General features: G+C 37.7%; 2 protein-coding genes across 3 annotated transcripts in view; one reads left to right on the forward strand and one right to left on the reverse strand.

Moving 5' to 3' along the window:
* LOC150080787 (fatty acid hydroxylase domain-containing protein 2-like) overlaps positions 1-7,349 on the reverse strand; it is a 33,116-nt gene extending 25,767 nt beyond the window's left edge. The window contains exons 1-2 of the mRNA XM_090380821.1: positions 7,059-7,349; positions 2,146-2,354 (exon numbers count right to left, since the gene is read on the reverse strand). Of these exons, the coding sequence (XP_090236947.1) occupies positions 2,146-2,354; positions 7,059-7,349 (500 nt within the window). The remainder of the gene's footprint in view (positions 1-2,145; positions 2,355-7,058) is intronic.
* Positions 1-21,725, forward strand: part of LOC150080786 (pre-mRNA splicing factor cwf19l2) — a 315,168-nt gene that overhangs the window by 275,957 nt on the left and 17,486 nt on the right. The gene's annotated exons all lie outside the window — the stretch shown is intronic.

Here is a 21,725-nt window from a genome sequence, read left to right on the forward strand (position 1 = left end):
TCAGAAAGGACATAAGAAGATTTAACACAAGAAATGTAGAACAAGCATTAAGGGAAAACAAAGGATTTAAATCAGCAGCCATGAGCAGTAATACAGAAAGACAAATGATACTGAAACTGAAGAATAGCGATGGTGTACTTATAAACAGCAGAGAAGGCATAATTCAAATAGCAGAAGACTACTATAGAGAATTATACAAGGAGCAAGGGAATGATGCCAGCAGTGGGGAAGATGGATTGCAAAGTAGCAACACATACGACATACCCGATATTCTTCCAGATGAGGTAGAACATGCATTGAAGAAAATGAAGAATCAGAAAGCCCCAGGGGAAGATGAAGTCACTGTAGAGTTGTTAAAATTGGGAGGAAGAGACATAACAAAAAAACTGGCAAGGCTCTTCGCAAAGTGCATAAGAAAAGGTGTGACGCCTAAGCAGTGGAATAATGCAATCATAGTTTTGCTGCATAAGAAAGGAGATAAATCAGAAATTGGAAATTATAGACCAATTAGCTTGTTATCCCACATCTACAAGTTGTTCGCAAGGGTCATTACTAACAGATTAGAAAGAATACTTGATGAGAATCAACCGAAAGAGCAAGCTGGCTTTAGGACAGGATTCTCAACTAAGGATCACCTTCACGTAATATCATAGCTAATGGAGAAAGCAAATGAATATAAAACACCATTATGCCTGGCATTTGTGGATTATGAAAAGGCATTTGACTCCATACAGCATAAGGCAATGTTTGAGGCACTGCAAAGACAAGGCATAGATACCCTATATATTATGATTTTGAAGAAAATATATGAGAGTGCTACCTCCTTTATTAGACTAGACAAAGACAGTAGGAAATTTAAAATCGAGAAAGGAGTTCGACAAGGAGACACAATATCTCCGAAGCTGTTTACTGCTGCCCTTTAGGAAGCTTTCAGAAGATAAGACTGGTCGCAGAAAGGAGTCAATGTGAACGGAGAGTACCTAAACCATTTACAATTTGCAGATGACATTGTGGTCATAAGCTACGATCCCAAAGAATTAGAGGAAAATCTTAATCAGTTATGCACAGTTAGTAATGATTTTGGACTAAAGATGAATATGGCTAAAACAAAAGTAATGATGAACAAGTATGCCACAGAAAGTGAAATAATGATTGAAGGAGCAGTAATTGAAAAGGTGGAGTCATATATTTATCTAGGACAAGTTATTAGCTGTAATAATGATAAATGGCTGGAAGTCAAGAGAAGAATAAATTTTGAATGGCTGGAAGTCAAGAGAAGAATAAATTTTGGATGGATAGCATTCAGGAAATATAGTCGCATACTGAAGAGCAGTTTGTCTGAAACGTAAAATAATGAACCAATGTATACTCCCCACCATGACTTATGGAAGTGAAACTTGGGCATTCACCAAAATAATGGAAGAGAAGCTGAGAACTACACAGCGAAGAATGGAACAAATTATATTGGGAATCAGACTGTTAGATAAGAAGAGAAACACATGGATTAGGCAGCAAACTCAAGTAAAGGACATTCTTATCAAAACTAAAGAACTAAAATGGTCTTGGGCAGGACACATATCTCAAAGACATGATGACAGATGGACTAAGAAAATAACAGAATGGTATCGAGGAGGAGCTAGAAAAAAACCTAGAAGACAAAGGCGGAGATGGATAGATGAAATCCATGAGTTTATGGTAGTAAATGGTTGCCCACTGCTCAAAACAGAAGGAACTGGAAAGTTGCTGGAGAGACCTTCATCCTGCAGTGGATTGAAAATGGATGATGATGAAACATTTAAGAATAATGAAAATTTGCAATTGACGTTGAAAACATAAATGAATGTACAGAAACCTATGTTAATGTGTAGTACCTTGATGTATCTAAATAATTTTATCTTTTTTAATTTATAGTACTGTATTTCTCTTAATTTGTGCCTCCATTGGTCTGATAAAAGTCCCACGGAGAATTCAAAATGTATCCTAAAAGTTTATGTGGTTGAGAAAACACTGGGCAGAATTCATGTACCTGTACTTGTGCAAGGAGGAAAACTTCTATTTGATAAAAACTGTTTCATATGAGATTCTGCTTGTAATATTTAAATAATTATAACTTGACTGCTTAAATCTACTTGAAGTTATACATACCTATGAGAATAGTAAAAGAAGATTTCTTCTATTATTACGTACATAAGAAGATCTAATAGTATTCTCCAGAAAGATGGAATTTGTAAACTTGAGTCATATCCTCTCCACTTTCTCAAGTAATAACATGCAATAATCACAGGTATGGCCACTATAGTTTGATTATACAGTACCCTCATTACTACCTGCTTGAGGCACTGAAGTGATACGCGCTGGAATATTAAAAAACTTAGTTAAGGATTTGGCATTTTGAAAATATGAAAGCTATTCTATATATGTAACACACTGCATTCCTCCATTATGTGTCAGATAAAAAAAAAAAAACATTTTCCCACAAAAACAGCATTATAAATTAAGGTTAAGTTCTACATGTCCATGAACAAGATACCTTTTACTACAGTTATCTGAATAACTCATAAAACTGTATAAAATTGATTAATCTTAATTACAGTAATGTATTTATTAATCCAAACAACAAATATCTTATATCAAAAGTGGTCATTAATTTTTCTGTACCCTTTCTTTTTGATTATGTATTTAATAGGCCAAAAATTATTTATAAAATAATGCAGAAAGTGAATGGAGACTTTCAGAATTTAGTGTGGGGCTTTTGTTGGTGATTTAGAAAACAGCTTGAGGAAAGTGACCAAAGAGGTTTAGACAGCAAAGCTCTTTTGCCTCTATATTTCTCTGTAGCAGGCAACAAAGTTGTATATGCCTTAGATGACTGCATAAGGTTAGGATCATGCTTCTGCAAAAGTGCAATGGCAGTTAATGTTGAAAAGATTTGCTGAATTTGTTGACTGCTTAAATGTACTTGTATTTATTCCTAACTGCTGAAGAGATTCCTATATCTTTTTGGCAGTTTGGAAATCTTCATTAGTAATCTGAATGAAATGCTAGCAGTTTGCTAACATCATGAATGTTACTTTCAAATGAAGATCCTTGCCAATCTCAACTATAGTCATCTTCTCAAGCATCTCTCTGGGAAGTCTTGGAAAACTACAAAGTCAGGGCATAAGTGGCACCATATAACTTTTAGGCTTTATAACTTGACTTCATTCCATTCCATGGTAATATACTTGAATTATTGAAAATATTGCCCAATATTGAATTCTAAGAAAACAATAACAGATACGAAGATAAGATAATAGACTTTGAATGGCAAAATTATACTCTGTTCCATTTCCTAATAGAGGGGATAAAAACCACTGTAGCATTGTGTTCCAAATCATGTAGAAACATGGGATGCCCTGGAACATTCTTCAGAATCAGTCCTTAAATGCCACATTTTTCCTCAAACAATATTTTTCCTTGCCAGGCTCAAAATCATAATGGAACCCCTCCTTGATTAGTGTCTATAACAAAGCCTTTGAAATAAACCTTCATATGTCACTTAAACAGCAATCTTTGCAATGCCCTTGAGTGTTTAAAGAATGATAAAATAGTGTGGATTTAAATATAAGGTCACCCCGCAATGTTTGTGTCTGACTGGAAATCCTATCCATAATTTTGCTGATGATAGCACATTGCTTGCCATATTCCAGTTTGAGAAACCTTGCACAAACAGCTTCAAGAATATCCACCAATTCTCCAATGGAGTTTACTTAACTTCAGTCCTTCTGGAGCTCATTCCGCAATAAAAGAAATAGGGCTGGAATGAGCTCCTCTGCTCATCTTTGATAATACTTGTATTTTCTAGACAAAATCAGATACATCTGCTAGGGATTACCCTGACCTGTAACCTTAATATAAGCTCATCACAAATATTTATTCTGCTGCGTTAAAAAAAACCTGGGTTTCCTTTTCACTCTTGGTATTACTATTCATTCTGGGTTGCCTGAAAACATCTCTCAGGCTTACAGACTTCGTTCAGAAGAGGGCAGTCAAGGTAATTAATGGCCATTTCTTACAAAGCCTCTCCATTCTCTGTGCCACAGATGTTTTGTTTATGCTGCACCATTTTATGATACTTCTATGGGCACTTTTCTTCTAAATTGGCTTCTGTATCCCCCCCTTCCAAACATGTGCTGCAGCCAGTCAGCAACCATTTACTGTCCAACTTCAAACTCACAGAAACAATTTTTATTTCTTGTTTATTCCTTAAACGTCAGTTTTCTAAAAGAACCTTCCTTCACATGCACTTCCAGAAAATTGCAAAAGTCTAATGCCAGCAAGTATCTTTTCTTCTCTCCTCTCTTCTCAACCTTCAACCAACACATGGTACTAAATACTATAATTTCTAATATCTTTTGTGTTTGGGATTTTTCATTATTTTGTTCTATAGCGTAGACACCTATTAGAGAAATGCTTACGAAATTCATGTAGCATCCCCATTTCTCACAGATGTCAGATAATTGGGCTTATACTGTACATAACCACTTAATTTAAGATGCTAATTTATTATTAGCATCTTAAATTATTATTACTCTTTAAGATGGCATAACACTTTAGTTCCAAGTTATTAAATATTCCTATAACTGTCTAGTGAGTATGTAGGAAACTGTATCAGCAAGTGCACAGTAGCTGTTGTTGGTATGATCTTATTGTTGAATACATTATATAATAAGATCAAAAACACCATTATGAACAACAGGTTCATTATCCAAAAAAAAAGAAATTCCCAACCAGCTACAGCCAAATCTCAGGATAACAAGTAGGCAAAAAAGAACTCTGTGGAAAGTTACCATAGCAGTGGGTTCTTTGTGACGCACATGGTGCCATAAAGAAGTTTTTTACAGCTAAACTTTTCAAATCAAAAAGTAATTAATGGTGGAGATCAAAAGTGAATATTATACTGAAGGAATACTAAAATCCACAATGATGTAAAAAAATTGGTATTAAAAATACACAAAAATATATAAAAATTCCAGCTAATGATTTAACTATCTTGATCATGGCTTTTATAAATTCATTAATCCCAATTTAAATTATGTTAAGTAGCTTTTTTGATTCATATGTAAGTGTTTCCCCCCCACCATCCTTGTTAACGGTAATAGAAATGTTTGACACAACTAATTATTTTTAGGTAAAACTGTATCTAAAAATAACCTAGCTAGATATCAAGAAAAATTGTTGACTTTCAAGTCTCTATAGATATGCCATTTGTACTTTGTTCACTGTCTGTATAACAACACAAAAGGAGATGCATGTTTTCATAGGATCCTTTTATATGAATGGCATATGCAGTGCAAACTGGAAATGAATGGTTATTCATTTCCAGTGTGCCATAGCAGGCCTAGTTGCTAAGGGCTACCATAAAATAGTTTTAATGAGAAAGAAGAGAACAAGAAGTATATAAATAGTTTTCACTGCATATGAAAGGCAGTTATACCAAAGTTTGTTGCCAGAAAAGACTTTTAAGTTCTTTTAACTTCTGATTAGAATTAAATTCCCAATAAGTTTTTGCAATTGAGTTTGATTAATTAAATGCACTTTCATTTACAAGATATAGTTGGCTTTGAACTGAATCTGATGCAATTTGTTCATCCTCAGAAGATATGATCATTTAAGATGCAGATTTATGAAGCATCATTATAAGAAACATGTATATTAGCATTGGCATATGAAACGCTTTGTTGCTGTAAGATACTTGCCTGTGTATTTTATAATGACTTTCACTTGCCAAATCTTCTGTTGCAGATATAAGAGTTGGGCCAAAAATTATTTTTAGAATCAAAACCCAAGAACATATCAGCATGTGGGTGGGTGTTTTTTTGGCAAAGGTAAAGAAAGCCCACATGAGAAGCACACAAAAGTTCGATAAATTTACAGGTAAAAGTACTTTGCCGTAATGGCATTTGTATTGTTGCTCACTCAGTAAACATACAGTGGGTGTTATCGGTCAGGAGTAGAAATTGAATCCCATGGGAGATTGAAACCCTCACAAAGTGGAGGGGGTAACCTGACCTTTTTTCTTTAGAATCACTGGTGGACTAGTGAATAAATTATTTATTAAGAAAAAAAAGGCAAAGGTAAAGGAAGCTACACAAGAAGCACGGCAAACTTCAAAAAAGTTTACTGGTGAAACTATGCTACGAACATTTTTTACGGCACCAGAACTTCCAATATGACTCTGTTCGTGATTCTAAAGAAAAAAAGGTCAGGTTACCCCACTCCACTTTGGGAGGGTTTCAAGCTCCCGTGGGATTCAACTTCTACTCCAGACCGATAACACCCACCATCTGTTTACCGAGCGAGCAACAATACAAATGCCGTTACGGCAAAGTACTTTTACCAGTAAATTTCATCGAACTTTTGCATGCTTCTCGTGTGGACTTTCTTTACCTTAGCCTTTTTTTTTTTTTTTTTTTTTTTTTTTTTTTTTTGCCTTTCTAAACCAGGGGCAAAACTATAAATTCTGGGCACTCCACGTGGTTCTGTATCTCCCATATGATCTTTAACAAGCCCCCTGGTGCCAAGCGAATTCGAGGTCAAGCATTCAAAGTGTGAATTATAGCAGTTCTTCAGAGAGAGATAAAATTTCATTTTAAGTTATATCATTCTCTATCAGCAGTTCATTTATAACCTAGTTCTGCACTTGGAAAATCACAAGTAAGAACACAGAAAGGAAATCCACCTTTCTTATTTATTACATATATTTCTTTATTTACTAACTAACTAACTAACTTCTCTAACCACTTGGCCTCCTTCCGGCACTGCTCCTGATTCCCTGTGGTGGGGCCGGAAACCTGGGAGGGAAAGCTAACCCCCCAGGACCAAAAGGAGCTAACAATGGAATACAACAATTATCCTGAACTTGAGCAGCCTAAGTGCTCATCTAGTACTATTGGCAATGCTGATCATGACACTGACCAACACACAACAAAGTCAAAAAGACTGCGTAAAGAACCAGAACAACAGGAATGCCCATCATTCCTTATCTTTCATTCTCTCTCCGACAAATCTATGAATACTCTATCACCATTTCTCATACAAAAATGCTTAGAAAATGCGGCAGGCTCTCCAAAAATGGTGAGAAGACTCAGATCTGGAGACCTATTGGTCAAAACGGTGAGTCGTAAACATTCTGAGACTCTGATGAATCTATCAACATTTAGTGGACTACCCGTACAAGTCACCCCACATGCAACATTAACTGATGAACGTAACAGAAGCCGAACTGGTCCAGGAACTGAAACATCAAAACAGTGATACAAGCCAAACACATCATGATTAGGAAAGATGGAGATCTTATTCCCACCCATAATATCATACTGACATTCGGAACACCTATCTTACCATCTAATGTCAAAGCCGGCTATTTCAACTGCCGAGTATGACCTTATATTCCAAATCCTATAAGATGCTTCGTGCCAAAAATTTGACAACTCACAAATGGCTTGTTGAGGAGATCCAGTCTGTCCAAACTGTGGGTCAAAAGATCATTCACAATCAGACTCTGATGCTAAAACATCGCACTGTCTGAATTGCAAAGGCGCACATCCAGCCTGCTCCAAATCATGTGATCTCTGGAAAACAGGGGAAAAAAATCCAGAAGTATAGGGTAGAGCAAAAAGTTACTTACCAAGAGGCAAAAAAGCAAATTATGCTCAATGCACCCAAGAACACATATGCAGCAGCATGGCAAAAATGCCAATCAACGGCAACACAAACTGAAGTCTCAGTACCCCCAACCATATCGATTGCAGATTGGGCACGATCTATACTGTCATCATCGATGAAACCAACTCCTAAGGAGCAAAAGGTAGTAGACTGAGCCAACAACACTCCAGTCACAGTTCCACCAACTACACCACATAGATCATCAGATAATATAAAATTGAAAACTGGCTCAGTTCCAAATAGGAAGATAAACAGTACCACATTAGTAAACATGGATACCGACAATAATGCAGACCCAAATGATCATGCAGAAGATGACATGGACACTGGACACCCAACGTTTCCAAGAAGAGAGAAAGTGAAGCTCGACACCATAAACAGCCTGGGAATAAGAAAAGAGTCAGAACCATCCTCATGTAACAAAACCAAATAATGTATCATATCATACAATGGAACTGTAGAGGAATTCGCAGTAACATTGATGATATCCACGAGTTAATCGATTGTTATCATCCTGTAGGCATCTATCTATAAGAGACAAATTTAACACCACATGTATCTCTCTCAGTTAAAAATTATACTCTTTTTAGAAAAGACAGATCTGACACAGGTAATGCTCATGGAAGGGTAGCCATACTCCTAGATTCACAAGTGCCCTGCAGACGTATTCTGTTACAAACCTCCACCGAAGCTGTTGCGATGCGTATTGTGATTGGTATTACTGTGACACTTGTCTACCGACCATCCAGTAAACCCTATACCATTCATGAACTTGAAGATCTTATTCTGCAGTTCCCAACCGCTGTCTGTTTATTGGGTGACTTCAATGAACACCATCCATTGTGGGGTTCTCCCAATGCAGATGGACAAAGACAACTCATTGATGTGCTCGTTGATAGACAGAACATAACTATACTGAATACTGGCTCACCAACCTGCATCCATCTCTCTACAGGAACAACCTCCACAATAGACCTCTCTATCTCTCTTTCCTAGTATTGAGTGGATGGTCCTTGAAGATCCGCTCAACAGTGATCACTTCCCCTTAATATGTAAAATTCAAACATCACATTCCATAATATTAGAAAAACCATACAAAATGGAAATTTTCTAAAGCAGATTGGGCAAAGTACACTTCACATGTGTCCTTTGATGATCAGATTATTGAAACCTGTCCTGTTGACACAGTTACTGATCACATTACAAAACAAATACTAGCAGCTGCATCTTCTGCGATTTCACAATCGCAGTCAACAAACCATAGAAGCATTAATTATTGGTGGACCAAAGAGTGTAAAGGTGCAAAAGAAAAAAAACCGAGCATGTAATTTGTTTCGTAAAAATCCTACAACCGCCAATCTCATAAACTACAAGAGACTTAGAGCCAAGGCCCGTCAAATTAGGAAAAAAGCTAAAAAAGATTCTTGGATTCGATTTGCAAGCTCGATTAATAAAAATACTGATACAAGAATAATATGGAGAAAAATAAAACTGTTAAATGACAAGTTTCCTACACTATCCTCCCCACTTCTGAACTGGAACGGGCAGGAGCTTTCTACTCCTTCAGAGATTGCGAATGCCTTAGGGACTGTATTCTCACAGTTGTCTGCCTCGTCAGTGTATGACCCATCATTCCAGAAGATCAAAGTAACAGCAGAAAACTCCCACCTGAACTTCAGATCTACATCTTTACCCTACAATCAACCGCTTGCATTGCTTGAACTTCAAGGAGCCATATCTACCACAAAAAACAGTGCTGCAGGCCCGACGGAATATATTACACAATGCTCGAACACTTAGATAATAAATCAGTCTCTTCATTGCTGAGCTTTTTCAATCGCATCTTCCTTGAACATTCTTTCCCCAGTTCCTGGCACCACTCCTATATACTGGAAATTCCCAAATCATGGAAGGATCATTCTGTTCCTGAAAACTATAGACCCATTTCTCTCACCAGCTGCTTAAGTAAACTAGAAAAAATAATTCACCATCGACTCACTTGGTTCCTTGAATCTAAAAATCTAATTTCTGATAATCAATTTGGCTCCAGAAAGAATAGATCAGCCCTGGATCTCATTGTTAAAGTGGAAACAAACATCGGGAATTCTTTCATTAGAAATGAGCATACCATGACGAGATTTCTAATTTCATTAGAAATCTCGTCATGGTATGCCTGGACATACAGAAAGCTTTTGACACCACGTGGCATTTTGGTTGTTTGGTTTTTAGGAGCATTAGTAACTAAGGCCATATTGCTCCGGGAATATGCGGTGGTCATTCCCTGGCCTTTCTGCATCCTCTGTATTTGGTGGTCATGGGCTCGAACCCTGGTCTAATTAAGAAGCGTGTGCTATGCACTGCTGCTCCTGGCTACGGAGGGTGGCATTTCGGTATCCTGAGGGACCTCCATTCCCTTGACCTGAGAGGCCACTTACCATATTTCATAAAGAACTTCCTTCAGCACCGATCTTTTCAAGTCCGATACCGACAAGTCCTCTCCCAAACATATACTGGGTGTCTCAAAAATATTGGTACAAACGTTTGGGGGGGAGGGGGGGAGGTAATATATAAAGGAATGTGAATCGCATAGGAACCCATAACCGGAAACGTCACATGAAAGTAGTAGCAGAGGCACAAGAAACATAAATGACACAAGACAGTAATTAGTGGCAAACATTTATTTGACATAATATTAACAATGGAGTACGAGATGGATGCATTTCATGATGCTACAACAGATGCTCGAAGGTTCCACCATGAGATGCGATGCATGTGTGACACCGACCCAGCATGGACTGGTGGACATGGTCGAACACACCTGGAGTTTCTTTGACAGTAGCAGCAGTGCAGACAAGTCTCGGCATGAGATCCATTTCCATCTCCACAGGCGATTCATACACGATTTATTTGAGAGAGGCCCCCCCCACACAAAGAAATCAAGGCTCGATAAATCAGGTGAGCTTGGGGGCCAGGCAACGGGTCCACCACGGCCAATCCATCGACGTCCAAAATGTCTGTTCAAATGGTTAGTAAAACACCTTCCATAATGGGCAAGCGCCCCGTCATGTTGAAATCAAATGTTGCGTCTCACATTTGCTGGAACATCGTCAAGTAACCCTGGTGGAACTTGTTCAAGAAAGATCCGATATTTAGCAGAGTTCATGTGGGATGGTAACAGGTATGGGCCGACTAAGCAGTCACCGACCATACCTGCCCATACATTTATTGCGAAGCGACGTGCCGCATGGGGGCGCACACCGTGTGGGTTGTTGTGAGCCCACACATGAGCATTGTGCTGATTGAATAAGCCTCATCCGTGAACAAAACATAGCCTGGAAAATTCAAGTCTTGAACACTTTCTTGGAGAAACCACTGCGCAAAAGCCACACATGCAGGATGATCTTGGGGGAGCAGTAACTGAACCATTTGGAGATGAAAGGAGTGTAAGGAATTGTCATGCCAGACACGCTGTACACTGCAACGAGACACTCCTAAGGCAGAGGCAATGGCACGTGTGCTGGTAGTAGGATTATTCTGGACGACATTAAACACTTTCTTCCATGGCGGGAGTTCGCGTTGAACGTGGTCTGCCCGCACTACTCCTGTTACCTCTAAATGACCCATAATCGCACAAATTTTGATGCACACATGCAAACAAATGGTGGTCCGGTACATGTCTATCTGGGAAGTGTTCTCCATAAATTTGTTAAGCGGCTCGTCCATTGCCCTCTGCTAATCCATACACTAGGTGCATGTCTGCCAGCTCACAGTTTGTATATCGATGCATGCTCTTCATGCGGCAACTACTGCTTGAATGAGTAAACCAAAAATTTTTCATTCTCGCGAACTGATGAACAGCGCCGTGTACCGACTCACGGTGACATTTCCGGTTATGGGTTCCTATGCGATTCACATTCCTTTAGATGTTACCTACCTCCCCTAAACGTTTGTACCAATATTTTTGAGATACCCTGTATACAAGAAGAAGAATTAATTCCACGGGGTTCTGTTCTCAGTGCCACTTTATTTGCAATAAGAACAAATCACATGACTAAAAATATTCCCAACAGTGTGAATTCATACCTCTATGCCGGCGATTTGACTGTTTCTTGCAGTTCACAGAACATGACCATTGAGCGGCAGCTCCAAATTTCAATTAATAATATCTAAAGTTTTTCACTTTTGTATGAAACGGATGATGCATCCAGATCCACAGCTTAAAAAGGCATCCTATCCCAGTTGTGAACAGCATTCGTCTCCTTGGTCTGATTTTTGCTACAAAAATTGAACTTCATGGAACATGTTAAATACCTACGGACGTCTTGCCAGAAAAAAATTAACATACTCAGAGTTATTTCATCAACATCATGGGGTGCAGATCAGTACACGTTACTTCATTTGTATAGAGCCCTAATCAGATCTCGCCTTAATTACAGTGTACCAGTATATGATTCTGCTAGGGAGAGAGAGTGCTAGCATGGCTTTCCCCTGTTCAACATTCTGCTTATAAATTGCAGCTATATTTATAAGGATTGCTATAGGTGCTTATAAATTGCAGCTATATTTATAAGGATTGCTATATTTATCAGGATTGCTATAGGTGCTTATAAAATTTTGCCAGTTCAAAGTCTTTACGTTGATGCCTATTAACTTCCTCTAAGCTTCAGAAGAAGATGTTACTCCTCAACTGTACAACTAAAATTCAAAGTCTACCTAGCCACCCCATTAAGTTGATACTTAATTATCCTGAGTTCCCAATGTACTATAGATATAAACCCAGAGCAATACAGCCTAAAATTAGCAGGCTCAGTGCTATCAGATTGCAGTCCTTTTCAGAAATTTTGAATATACACCTTGACAAAGTTCTCCAAGATCCAAACAGTCTGGATCCCCCAATGTACGGCACCTCCGTAGCCAGTGGGCAGGAGAGCAGCAGTGCGTAGCGCACGCTTCTTGATTAGACTGGGATTCAAACCCATGACCACCAAATACAGAGGATGCGGAAAGTTCAGGGAATGACCACGGCATATCCCCGGAGCAATATGACCTTAGTTGCTAATTGCAAGATTGGTGAGCGTAACAAAGGGGTGCTCTTACCAAGAAAGGCTTAAGTTCTGCAAGTTGCAGTGTCTGGAGAATAGGCACCTGCAAGGTAATCTGGTTGAGGTGTATAAGGCCTTGAATGGTTTGAACAAGCTCAGTGCTGATTGGGATTCTTCCACTTGCTCAGATGCCGACCGGGCTAGCTGGGTGGGTAAAGTGCCTGCCTGGCAACCCAAAGGTCGCGGGTTTGATTCCCGCCTCGGGATTGGATCAAAGTACTGCAAAAACCTTGGGAGGTGCATTATGGCCACAGAAGCCTATGTGCCAACAACTACCAAAAAAAAAAAAAAAAAAACTTGCTCTAATTACAAACATGAGGGGTTATAGATTCAAATTAAGGAAAGACAATTGTAGAATAGATGTGCGGAAGTTTGCCTTTAGCCTGCTAGTAGTTGATTGCTGGAACAGACTTCTATCTGGTGTTGTGGAAGTTGTTAGCTTAAATAAATTTAAAGCTACAAACATTCGGAGTGACTGGATGGGTGAAATGGGAAGGGTTTTTTTGGGCTGATGCTGTATAAGCTTGCTTTCTTGCATCATATGCCTCAACTAATGCTAATCACGATTATTACAGACAAGATAGACAGCATTCCATCAAGGAAAACCTCTTGACAGTATTTTCCTACACTAAAAATACTGTTAAGGGGTTTTTAATAATGTGATGCATTCTAACAAAAAAATTAGTAATTAACAGTAATTACTCATATCTATAATTTATTAATAAAATTTTGACTTTATTGAAAGATATTTGAGAATGTGTACTGGTGAGTGTTAAAATTTAGTGCTATAGTTATCAGTTTAGTATTTTTAAAAAATCCATATGCAGGGCAGTATTTTAATTTTACCATGTGTTACACCTATTTGGGTCAACAAATGTACAAATCAGAGTGTGTCATGACATAATCCACTAGATCTTCCTTTTCCATGCTGTGGGAAAGAAATAATGATCTAATGGATGTAAGAGTGGCTTATGGAAACAATGAAATTAAACAACTCTTTATTCAAGCCATGGCAAGGAACATCATTATTTCCTCCTCTTGCAACATACATCTTTGGTTATGACGACTAACGCCTGGTTGCCATCGTTAGAACAATTTCTTTTGTTATTATTATTATTATCAGCCATGTGGTGCAGGGAAGCCTGAGGCTTATGCTGCACCAGCTAAAAAACATTTGAGTACCCTGAGAGAGAGAGAGAGAGAGAGAGAGAGAGAGAGAGAGAGAGAAAGTAGGGAGAGGGAATTCGACCAAAAAAAAAGAAAAAAGAAAAATGATGATATCCAGCTCAGGAACCCGGTGTGCCAAACCCATACTCATGAGCCCCTAGGTTATTTTGAGTTCAGTTCACTTTCATGATCCTGAAAGTAGCAAGCCAGTAAAAAGTAGCATTATTTCAGCTCCTCAAAGCTGGAAAACTTCTAAGGCATGCCATACACAGGAAAGGTGATGCTAACCATATTCTTGGAACAAAAGTACGAAGAAGAGAACAAATGTCAGTTATGTTTGTGGTAAAACATCTCTACCTAAAATAAACCATTAGCAATTATATGTAGCATACACAGTGCAATATGCCCATCATATTTATATATACGGTGGATCCCGGTTATTTGGGCCACCAGTTAATCGGGGTAGCTGTTTATTTGAGGCAAATCTTAAAGAACAGAACCCAATCGAGAAAATAGCTAGGGTTTACTTCGCTTAATTGGGACAACATGCTGTTTAATCGGGGCAGGAGACCGCAGCACTGGAGATTACCCTATGATTGTCTCCGACTGTACACGTGGTTCGGTCAGATTTCTGGAGGTCACAACCATAAAACAATTAGCAGTCACCTGTCTATTGGGCTTTTCTGTTAGTGCAATCTATCATAAACAGATAGTAAAGTCGATCCTATTGAATTTGTGATAATACTGACAGCCAGAATTCTCTTGGTTATTATGATGAAATGTGTTCACACTTCCATGGAATCTTCAATCATATAAAAAAATTAATTTTCAGAATCTTCTCTTCACTCCTATTTTTAAAGCTTTGTAACTCGTTACTCCGTTCTCACTTGCGCGTATCGTGTTACTTGCAATTTGTGTGTGCCGTGTTCTTTGTTATTGATTGCTTCTCTTTTTACTGTTTTAAATTTTAACCCCCACTCACAAATATCAGTGAACAGAAATGTCAACTAGTCGTATGTACATATTAAATACATATTGATTATTCCGATTATCACATATATTCTTCCGATTTTCACGTATCATTTAATTTTTTAATTGGTATGGTAATAAAAGGTAAATTTGTGCTTAATATATCTTTACTTTTATAGCCTGTGAATAAATTTCCTCATATTTTTGCTAATTAGAATCACCGTTTAAGAGAATTAAAATTCTGTTCACAAACATGATCACAATGACAGCGCTTACTACACATCGTATAGTGAACGGTACTTTACTATTGTGAGTCCGTTGTAACGTGATTTGATTGTACAGTGAATCAGATGTAAAGTGGGGATCATTGTATTTTTAACTATTTACGTGAAACTTCAGATAATTGGGGCAGCTGCTTAATCGGGCCAAAATGCACTAGTCCCGATGTGTCCCAAATAACTGGAATCGACTGTATAAACAATATATTATATAAAATGAAAAATAAAGGATGATTTATGGAGAAGGGCTTTCTGACAGACAGAAAGTATCCATAATGACCATAATGAATATAAGTAATAGAAAGAAGAAATAGAGAAAAAAGGGTAGCTATTATTATTATTAGCCATATGATCCAAGGAAGCCTGAGGCATATGCTGCACAAGCCAAAAACAAAACTTCTGAGAGAAAACAAGAGTCAAAAGTAAAAAGGAATCACAAAGAAAGAGAAGAATGATGATATCCAGCTTAGGACCCTGGGTGTGCCAATCCCATAACTCACCAATGGTAGTAATAGAGCAAAAAAATTTGTGTATAAAAAAAATTCATAAAAATAAAAGTACAAATAAAAAGTGTTGCATATCACTACAGAAATGGGATTTTCTTCCCCAAACTGCCTGAACCATGCCTTTTTTCTATATTTCCTTTAATTTTTACTTTCTGATATATATTCTTTTTATTTCTTGTAAGCCATTAGTTTTACAAAAACAACTAGAAATCATATTATTTCTCTCTTTTTCACTTTGAATTTAACTTTTTGTCTTTCATTTCATTATTATTTTATTTATTTAATTTTTTTCCACCAATTGAGATCTCTTTTGTCATAGTTGTTTATGTTCTAGTTATTTCCATTATATGTTCTGGTTTTGTGAATGACAAATGTACTGTGAATGACATGCCTGCATTATGTTCTCCCTGTTATTCACCATTAATATTAATTGTGCTTTGTTTTGGCATGTGCTTTACATAGGCTATATATTGTCATCTTTTTGTGTGCATTTCTTGGTTGACTCCAGATAATGTCACCATCACCAGGATTGTGTGATATGCAAGAGTATACTTATTTATTTTTATTTGTATATGTGCATGTATATATATGTATACATGTGTATGTGTGTGCATATGTAAATACGTATATATACAGAGTGTCTCAAAAATATTGGTACAAACGTTTAGGGGAGGTAGGTAACATCTAAAGGAATGTGAACGCATAAGAATCCATAACCGGAAACGTCACCGTAAGTCGGTACATGGCGCTGTTCATCAGTTTGAGAGAGGGAAAATTTCTGGTTTACACATTCAAGCAGTAGTCGCCGCACGAAGAGCATGCATCGATATACAAACTGTGAGCTGGCAGGCATGCACCTAGTGTTTGGATTAGCAGAGGGCCCACATGGTGTGGGCCCCCATGCGGCACAACATCACTTCGCAGTAAATATGTGAGCAGGTATGGTCGGTGACTGCTTAGTTGACCCATACCTGTTACCATCCCGCATGAACTCCACTATATACTATAGTGCATGAACTCCACGATATCGGATCTTTCTTGAACAAGTTCTGCCAGGGTTACTTGATGATGTTCCAGCAAATGTGAGACGCAACATTTGGTTTCAACATGACAGGGCGCCTGCCCATTGTGGAAGGTATGCTCGTGACCATTTGAACAGGCATTTTGGGCGTCGATGGATTGGCCATGGTGGACCCGTTGCCTGGCCCCCACGCTCACCTGATTTATCGAGCCTTGATTTCTTTCTGTGGGGACCCTCAAATCTATCATGTATGAATCGCCTGTGGAGACGGAAATGGATCTCTTGGCGAGACTTGTCTGTGCTGCTGCTGCTACTGTCAAAGAAACTCCAGGTGTGTTCGACCATGTCCACCAGTCCATGCTGCGTCGGTGTCACGCATGCATCGCGTCTCATGGTGGAACCTTCGAGCATCTGTTGTAACATCATGAAATGCATCCATCTCGTACTCCATTGTTAATATTGTGTCAAATAAATGTTTGTCACTAATTACTGTCTTGTGTCATTTCTGCTACTACTTTCCCGTGACGTTTCCGGTTATGGGTTCCTATGTGATTCCCATTCCTTTAGATGTTGCCTATCCTCCCTAAACGTTTGTACCAATATTTTTGGGACACCCTGTATGTGTATTTTTTTACATTGTTATTTCTTTACTCTTTTCTTTGCTCTATTACTTATATCACTTATATATATACCGATGAATCAAAATTAGAAACTTGTGTAAGAGCCACAACTTCCAAAAGAATACAGAACTTTTTACTGCTGAATTACAAGCCATCTTGATGGCTGTAAACGAGATTGAATATAAGCATGTAGTATATTTTCAATGACTTAGTTCTGTTATGTCCTTGCGTAATGCTAATACCACAGTATTTCCACTTCTACAACTGGTTCATTATTCATTATCAAATCTTATGCACAGAAACTATGGTATGAGATTCAGCTGGATCTCAGGATACACGGGAATAACTGGAAACAAACAAACAAGCAAAGTGACAAAAGAAGCCATTGTTTCTGACTATGCATTTCACTCAGTAACCTGTACAGATTACAAATCTTTTGTCCACCAAAGTAGTATAGAGAAATGGCAGTAAAAGTAGCAGGACCAAACTAACAAGCAACTCTTATCTAATTAAGCAACCACTTTGACCATGGCATACTGTCTTCCAATCTAGAAGACAAAAGAAAGTATGCCTTACCTGGTTAAAAAGTTGGGCATACATACATGTATGACTTGCTCTTGTTTACCCAGAGGTGAAGACTCTCCTCAGGGTCATAGCTGTCAACTTCCACTAACAGTACAGCCAGAAGTGTATTTCTGAAAAAAATAGTACCGGAATGCTCGTTCTCCAGAAGACTATATGATAATGCCACATCGACTGTACAGTAACTGAATCAGACTTCAGACTCACGGTTCATAGAACAACCAGTTCTAGCATTCAGCTCATGGCGAATCGAAATGCAGAGTTTGCAGCATCACAGTATATCTCATTCGTTGGATCTCTTTATCTAACACATTGTACTTTAGTAAGAAACGTTCAAGTTTCATTGCGAAATTTATATTTTTGTTTTTAAATAAATTTTAAAGAGTACTATTAATATATATTTTTAGTAGCAATGGGTAAAATAGATATTTCTCCCTCTCCTTTAATTATGCCATTGTTTCATAATATTAGGTGTATAAATTTAATGATTTTCTATTATGACATTTAGAAAAAGTACCGGAACGTCATTCCGGCCGAATACACCACTGAATACAGCACTTCATTGTAAAATTCTTGAAATTTGAAAGAGAATGTCATAGAGCATTCAAGCTTTGATTAATGCACAGTAAATCCTAAAAACAAGGTTTCAGCCATTAACCTTGAACCAACAATTAATGCAAAATGCACAACAGCTATTTTGCAGAGGAACCTGTTTGGTCCCTCATGACCACTGCCATTTATTCTTTTTCTTTGGAAATTCCCATAAAGCAGTTACTTCAGCCATTGAGTGAGGGATGGGAGCATTAGAATTAGTCTAATTCAACTTAGTGAATTTGCTTATTAATGTGCAAAAAAAGTTATAGTTCAAAGAATATTTTGAATGTGTAGCGTATTAAAATTTTATACAATACTATATTTCTTATAAATTAAATATGCTCTTAAAATGAGGATATGTATACAAACATTTTACTTTTGTACTACACATTTTTATCACTTCATTTATTTATTTATTATGGATTTTAAAGTAGGTATTAAAGTAAAATGTGTAATTTATTATTTCTAAATGCTGGAAAAGTGATTATTCTTTTAAGCTAATATTGAGCAATATTCATTAGAAAAAATTTTTTTTTTTATTATTATATTAAAATTTCAGTACAATGATACGATTCATGCAACCCCAAGAAGTTCCAGTTCATTATAACAAGCTATTACTGTATTAGAATTGGTATTGCCAGAATGATGCAAGAAAGTACTTAATTTGCAGATAAAGGAACCACTATGTGACAGTGATCACAGTGTATTGATGTGGGATTTACTTAAAGAAGTAACTACCATCAAGGGTAAAGGGAAGGGTTTTTGTTTTTGTAAAGATGACTACAGTAGTCTCAGACAGTTTTAAAATTCTATAGAGTGGGATCAACTGATAATGTTAAAAACAACAAATTCTAAATGGGAAGCCTTCAGGGACTTAATCCTGGAGGCTACTCAGCTTTTCATACCAACTAAGAAATACTGTTCAAGGTTCAGGGCTAAATGGATGTCAGATGAATTAATGAGGCTCGGGGCAGAGAAGAAAATTGCATGGGATGCTTAGATTATCAGGTGACACAGAAGCCTACAGCAGATATAAGCTAGTCTGTAATCAAGTCACAAAGGAGGTTAGGCAGGCAAAGGCAGATTACAAGAAATCTTTGGCAAAGGATGCAAAGAAAAACAGCAAAGAGTTCTTTACTTTGTAAACTCTAGAAGAAAAGGGATGAATCAGATTGGACCACTTAACATAGATGGGTTGACTATTGATGGTCATGCTCAGGTAGCTTATAAACTGAATGAGTATTTTGCATCTACATTCACACATGAGTAGTTATTCAAGGAGGGGAATGCCAGAAGTTTATTAAACTCTAATAGGGAGCTAAGTGATCTTGTAACAACTGAGAGCAAAGTGGAGGAGAAATTGTTGAAGTTAAACATAAAAAAGGCACCTGGGGCAGATGAAATCTATCCAGTTATATTGAAGGAGGCAGCAAGGGAAGTAAGCAAACCGTTAGCCATAATTATGAGAGCATCCTTAGAGTCAGGGGAGGTCCCCATGGACTGGTGATGTGCAAATGTATCCCCAATTCATAAAGGGAGTGCAAAGGGTGACACAAATAGGTCTTGAATGGTTTGAGCAAGCCTCAATGCTGATGGGATACATCTGCTTGCTCAGATTACAAACCTGAGGGGCCCCATAGATTCAAATTGAGGAAAAACAGTTGTAGCACAGATATGTGGAAGTTTGCTTTTAGCCAGCGAGTAGTTGATTGCTGGAATAGACTTCCATCTGTTGTTGTGGAAGTTGATAGCTTAAATAAATTTAAGGCCAAACTAGACAAAAAAGACAAACATTTGGAGTGACTGGATAGGTGAAATGGGAAGGTTTTTTTTTGTTTGTTTGTTTGTTTGTTTTTTTGGCTGATGCTGTATAAGCTTGCTTTCTTGCATCATATGCTTAAACTAATGCTAATGCTAAAGCATTCAGGGGGGCCGGATATTACCATTTTCTTTTCATTCCTTCTGTTAATTTATCCACTCCTTTTTATTGAAATTTCCTCTTTCATAATGCTGATGGAGCAGGGGGTATTTTGACAAACTAACTCTGACCAAAGATTAATTTCTGTTCATCTGTTCTGCAGTTTACATTCCTTTGTGTTCCCTGGGAAGAAGTAAACTCAACAATTAGTTTACTTTTAAAGCCTTAAACACTTCAATTAGATCTCCCAGCTGGTGCCTGGTTTCTAGACACGATTTACGGAACCTGAGTCTTTCTTTTGAGAATATCCTTTTATGCCCACCCCTCTCAATAATCTTGTTGCTTTTCTCTATACTCGTTCCAGCAGATCCATGTCCAACTTAAAATAAATATTCCAACCCTATATACAGTGTTCAAGACCATTGCTTTATACAACAGGATAATTAACTCTTTATCCGTGCTAGAAGAGTTCCTGCATATCACTTACAGAATCCTGTGAACTGTCCTACTAGTTTCACTGCACTGCTCAGATAATTTCATGTCAGGGTGTATAGTTACTCTTGGAACTTTATCATAATTGACTGCCTTGAGTATTAATAAATGCAAATACGATACTCTGCATTTATTAATTTTATAATTCAGTTGGTAAGACTTGTCAGCCAACCAATTATTTTATCTAGATCACACTGAAGTAGCATACTCTGATTACTGTCATTAACCACCCTACTCACCTTGTATCGTTAGTAGACTTAGGCATCAAATTTGGAATAATTACATCAGTACCATTAATAAATATTATTAATGATAACCTGTTATTGAGATACTGAAATATTATATGCATTAGTATCCCAAAGAACCCTGCGGAACCACATCATAGCATTTATCCATGAAGAACAGTGGACATTTATAACTGCTGTGTGTGTGTGTGTGTGTGTGTGTCCTAACACTTAACCATCTCCTTGCCCATAATACTAATTTCCATCTAATCCACTCTGCTCCGGTTTCTACAATAATTGCTTGTACACTGAGCGGTCACATGAGATACCTACCTAGTAACTGATAGGCTCACCTTTTGCCCAGATAAGGGCAGTCCCATGGCAAGACATTGAGTCCACTACTTCATAAAAGCGTTCCACCGGTATTTCCATCCAGCCATGCTTGCTTCACTACTGTCCACAATTCCATTGCATTCCTGGGTGGAGGATCCAAAACTTGAATGGACTTTTCCACAGCATCCCAAAAATGCTCCACAGGGTTCATG

The sequence above is a fragment of the Mastigoproctus giganteus genome, chromosome 9 (genome assembly GCF_048544385.1).
Source record: "Mastigoproctus giganteus isolate SK-2022 chromosome 9, ASM4854438v1, whole genome shotgun sequence".
Classification (NCBI taxonomy): domain Eukaryota; kingdom Metazoa; phylum Arthropoda; class Arachnida; order Uropygi; family Thelyphonidae; genus Mastigoproctus; species Mastigoproctus giganteus.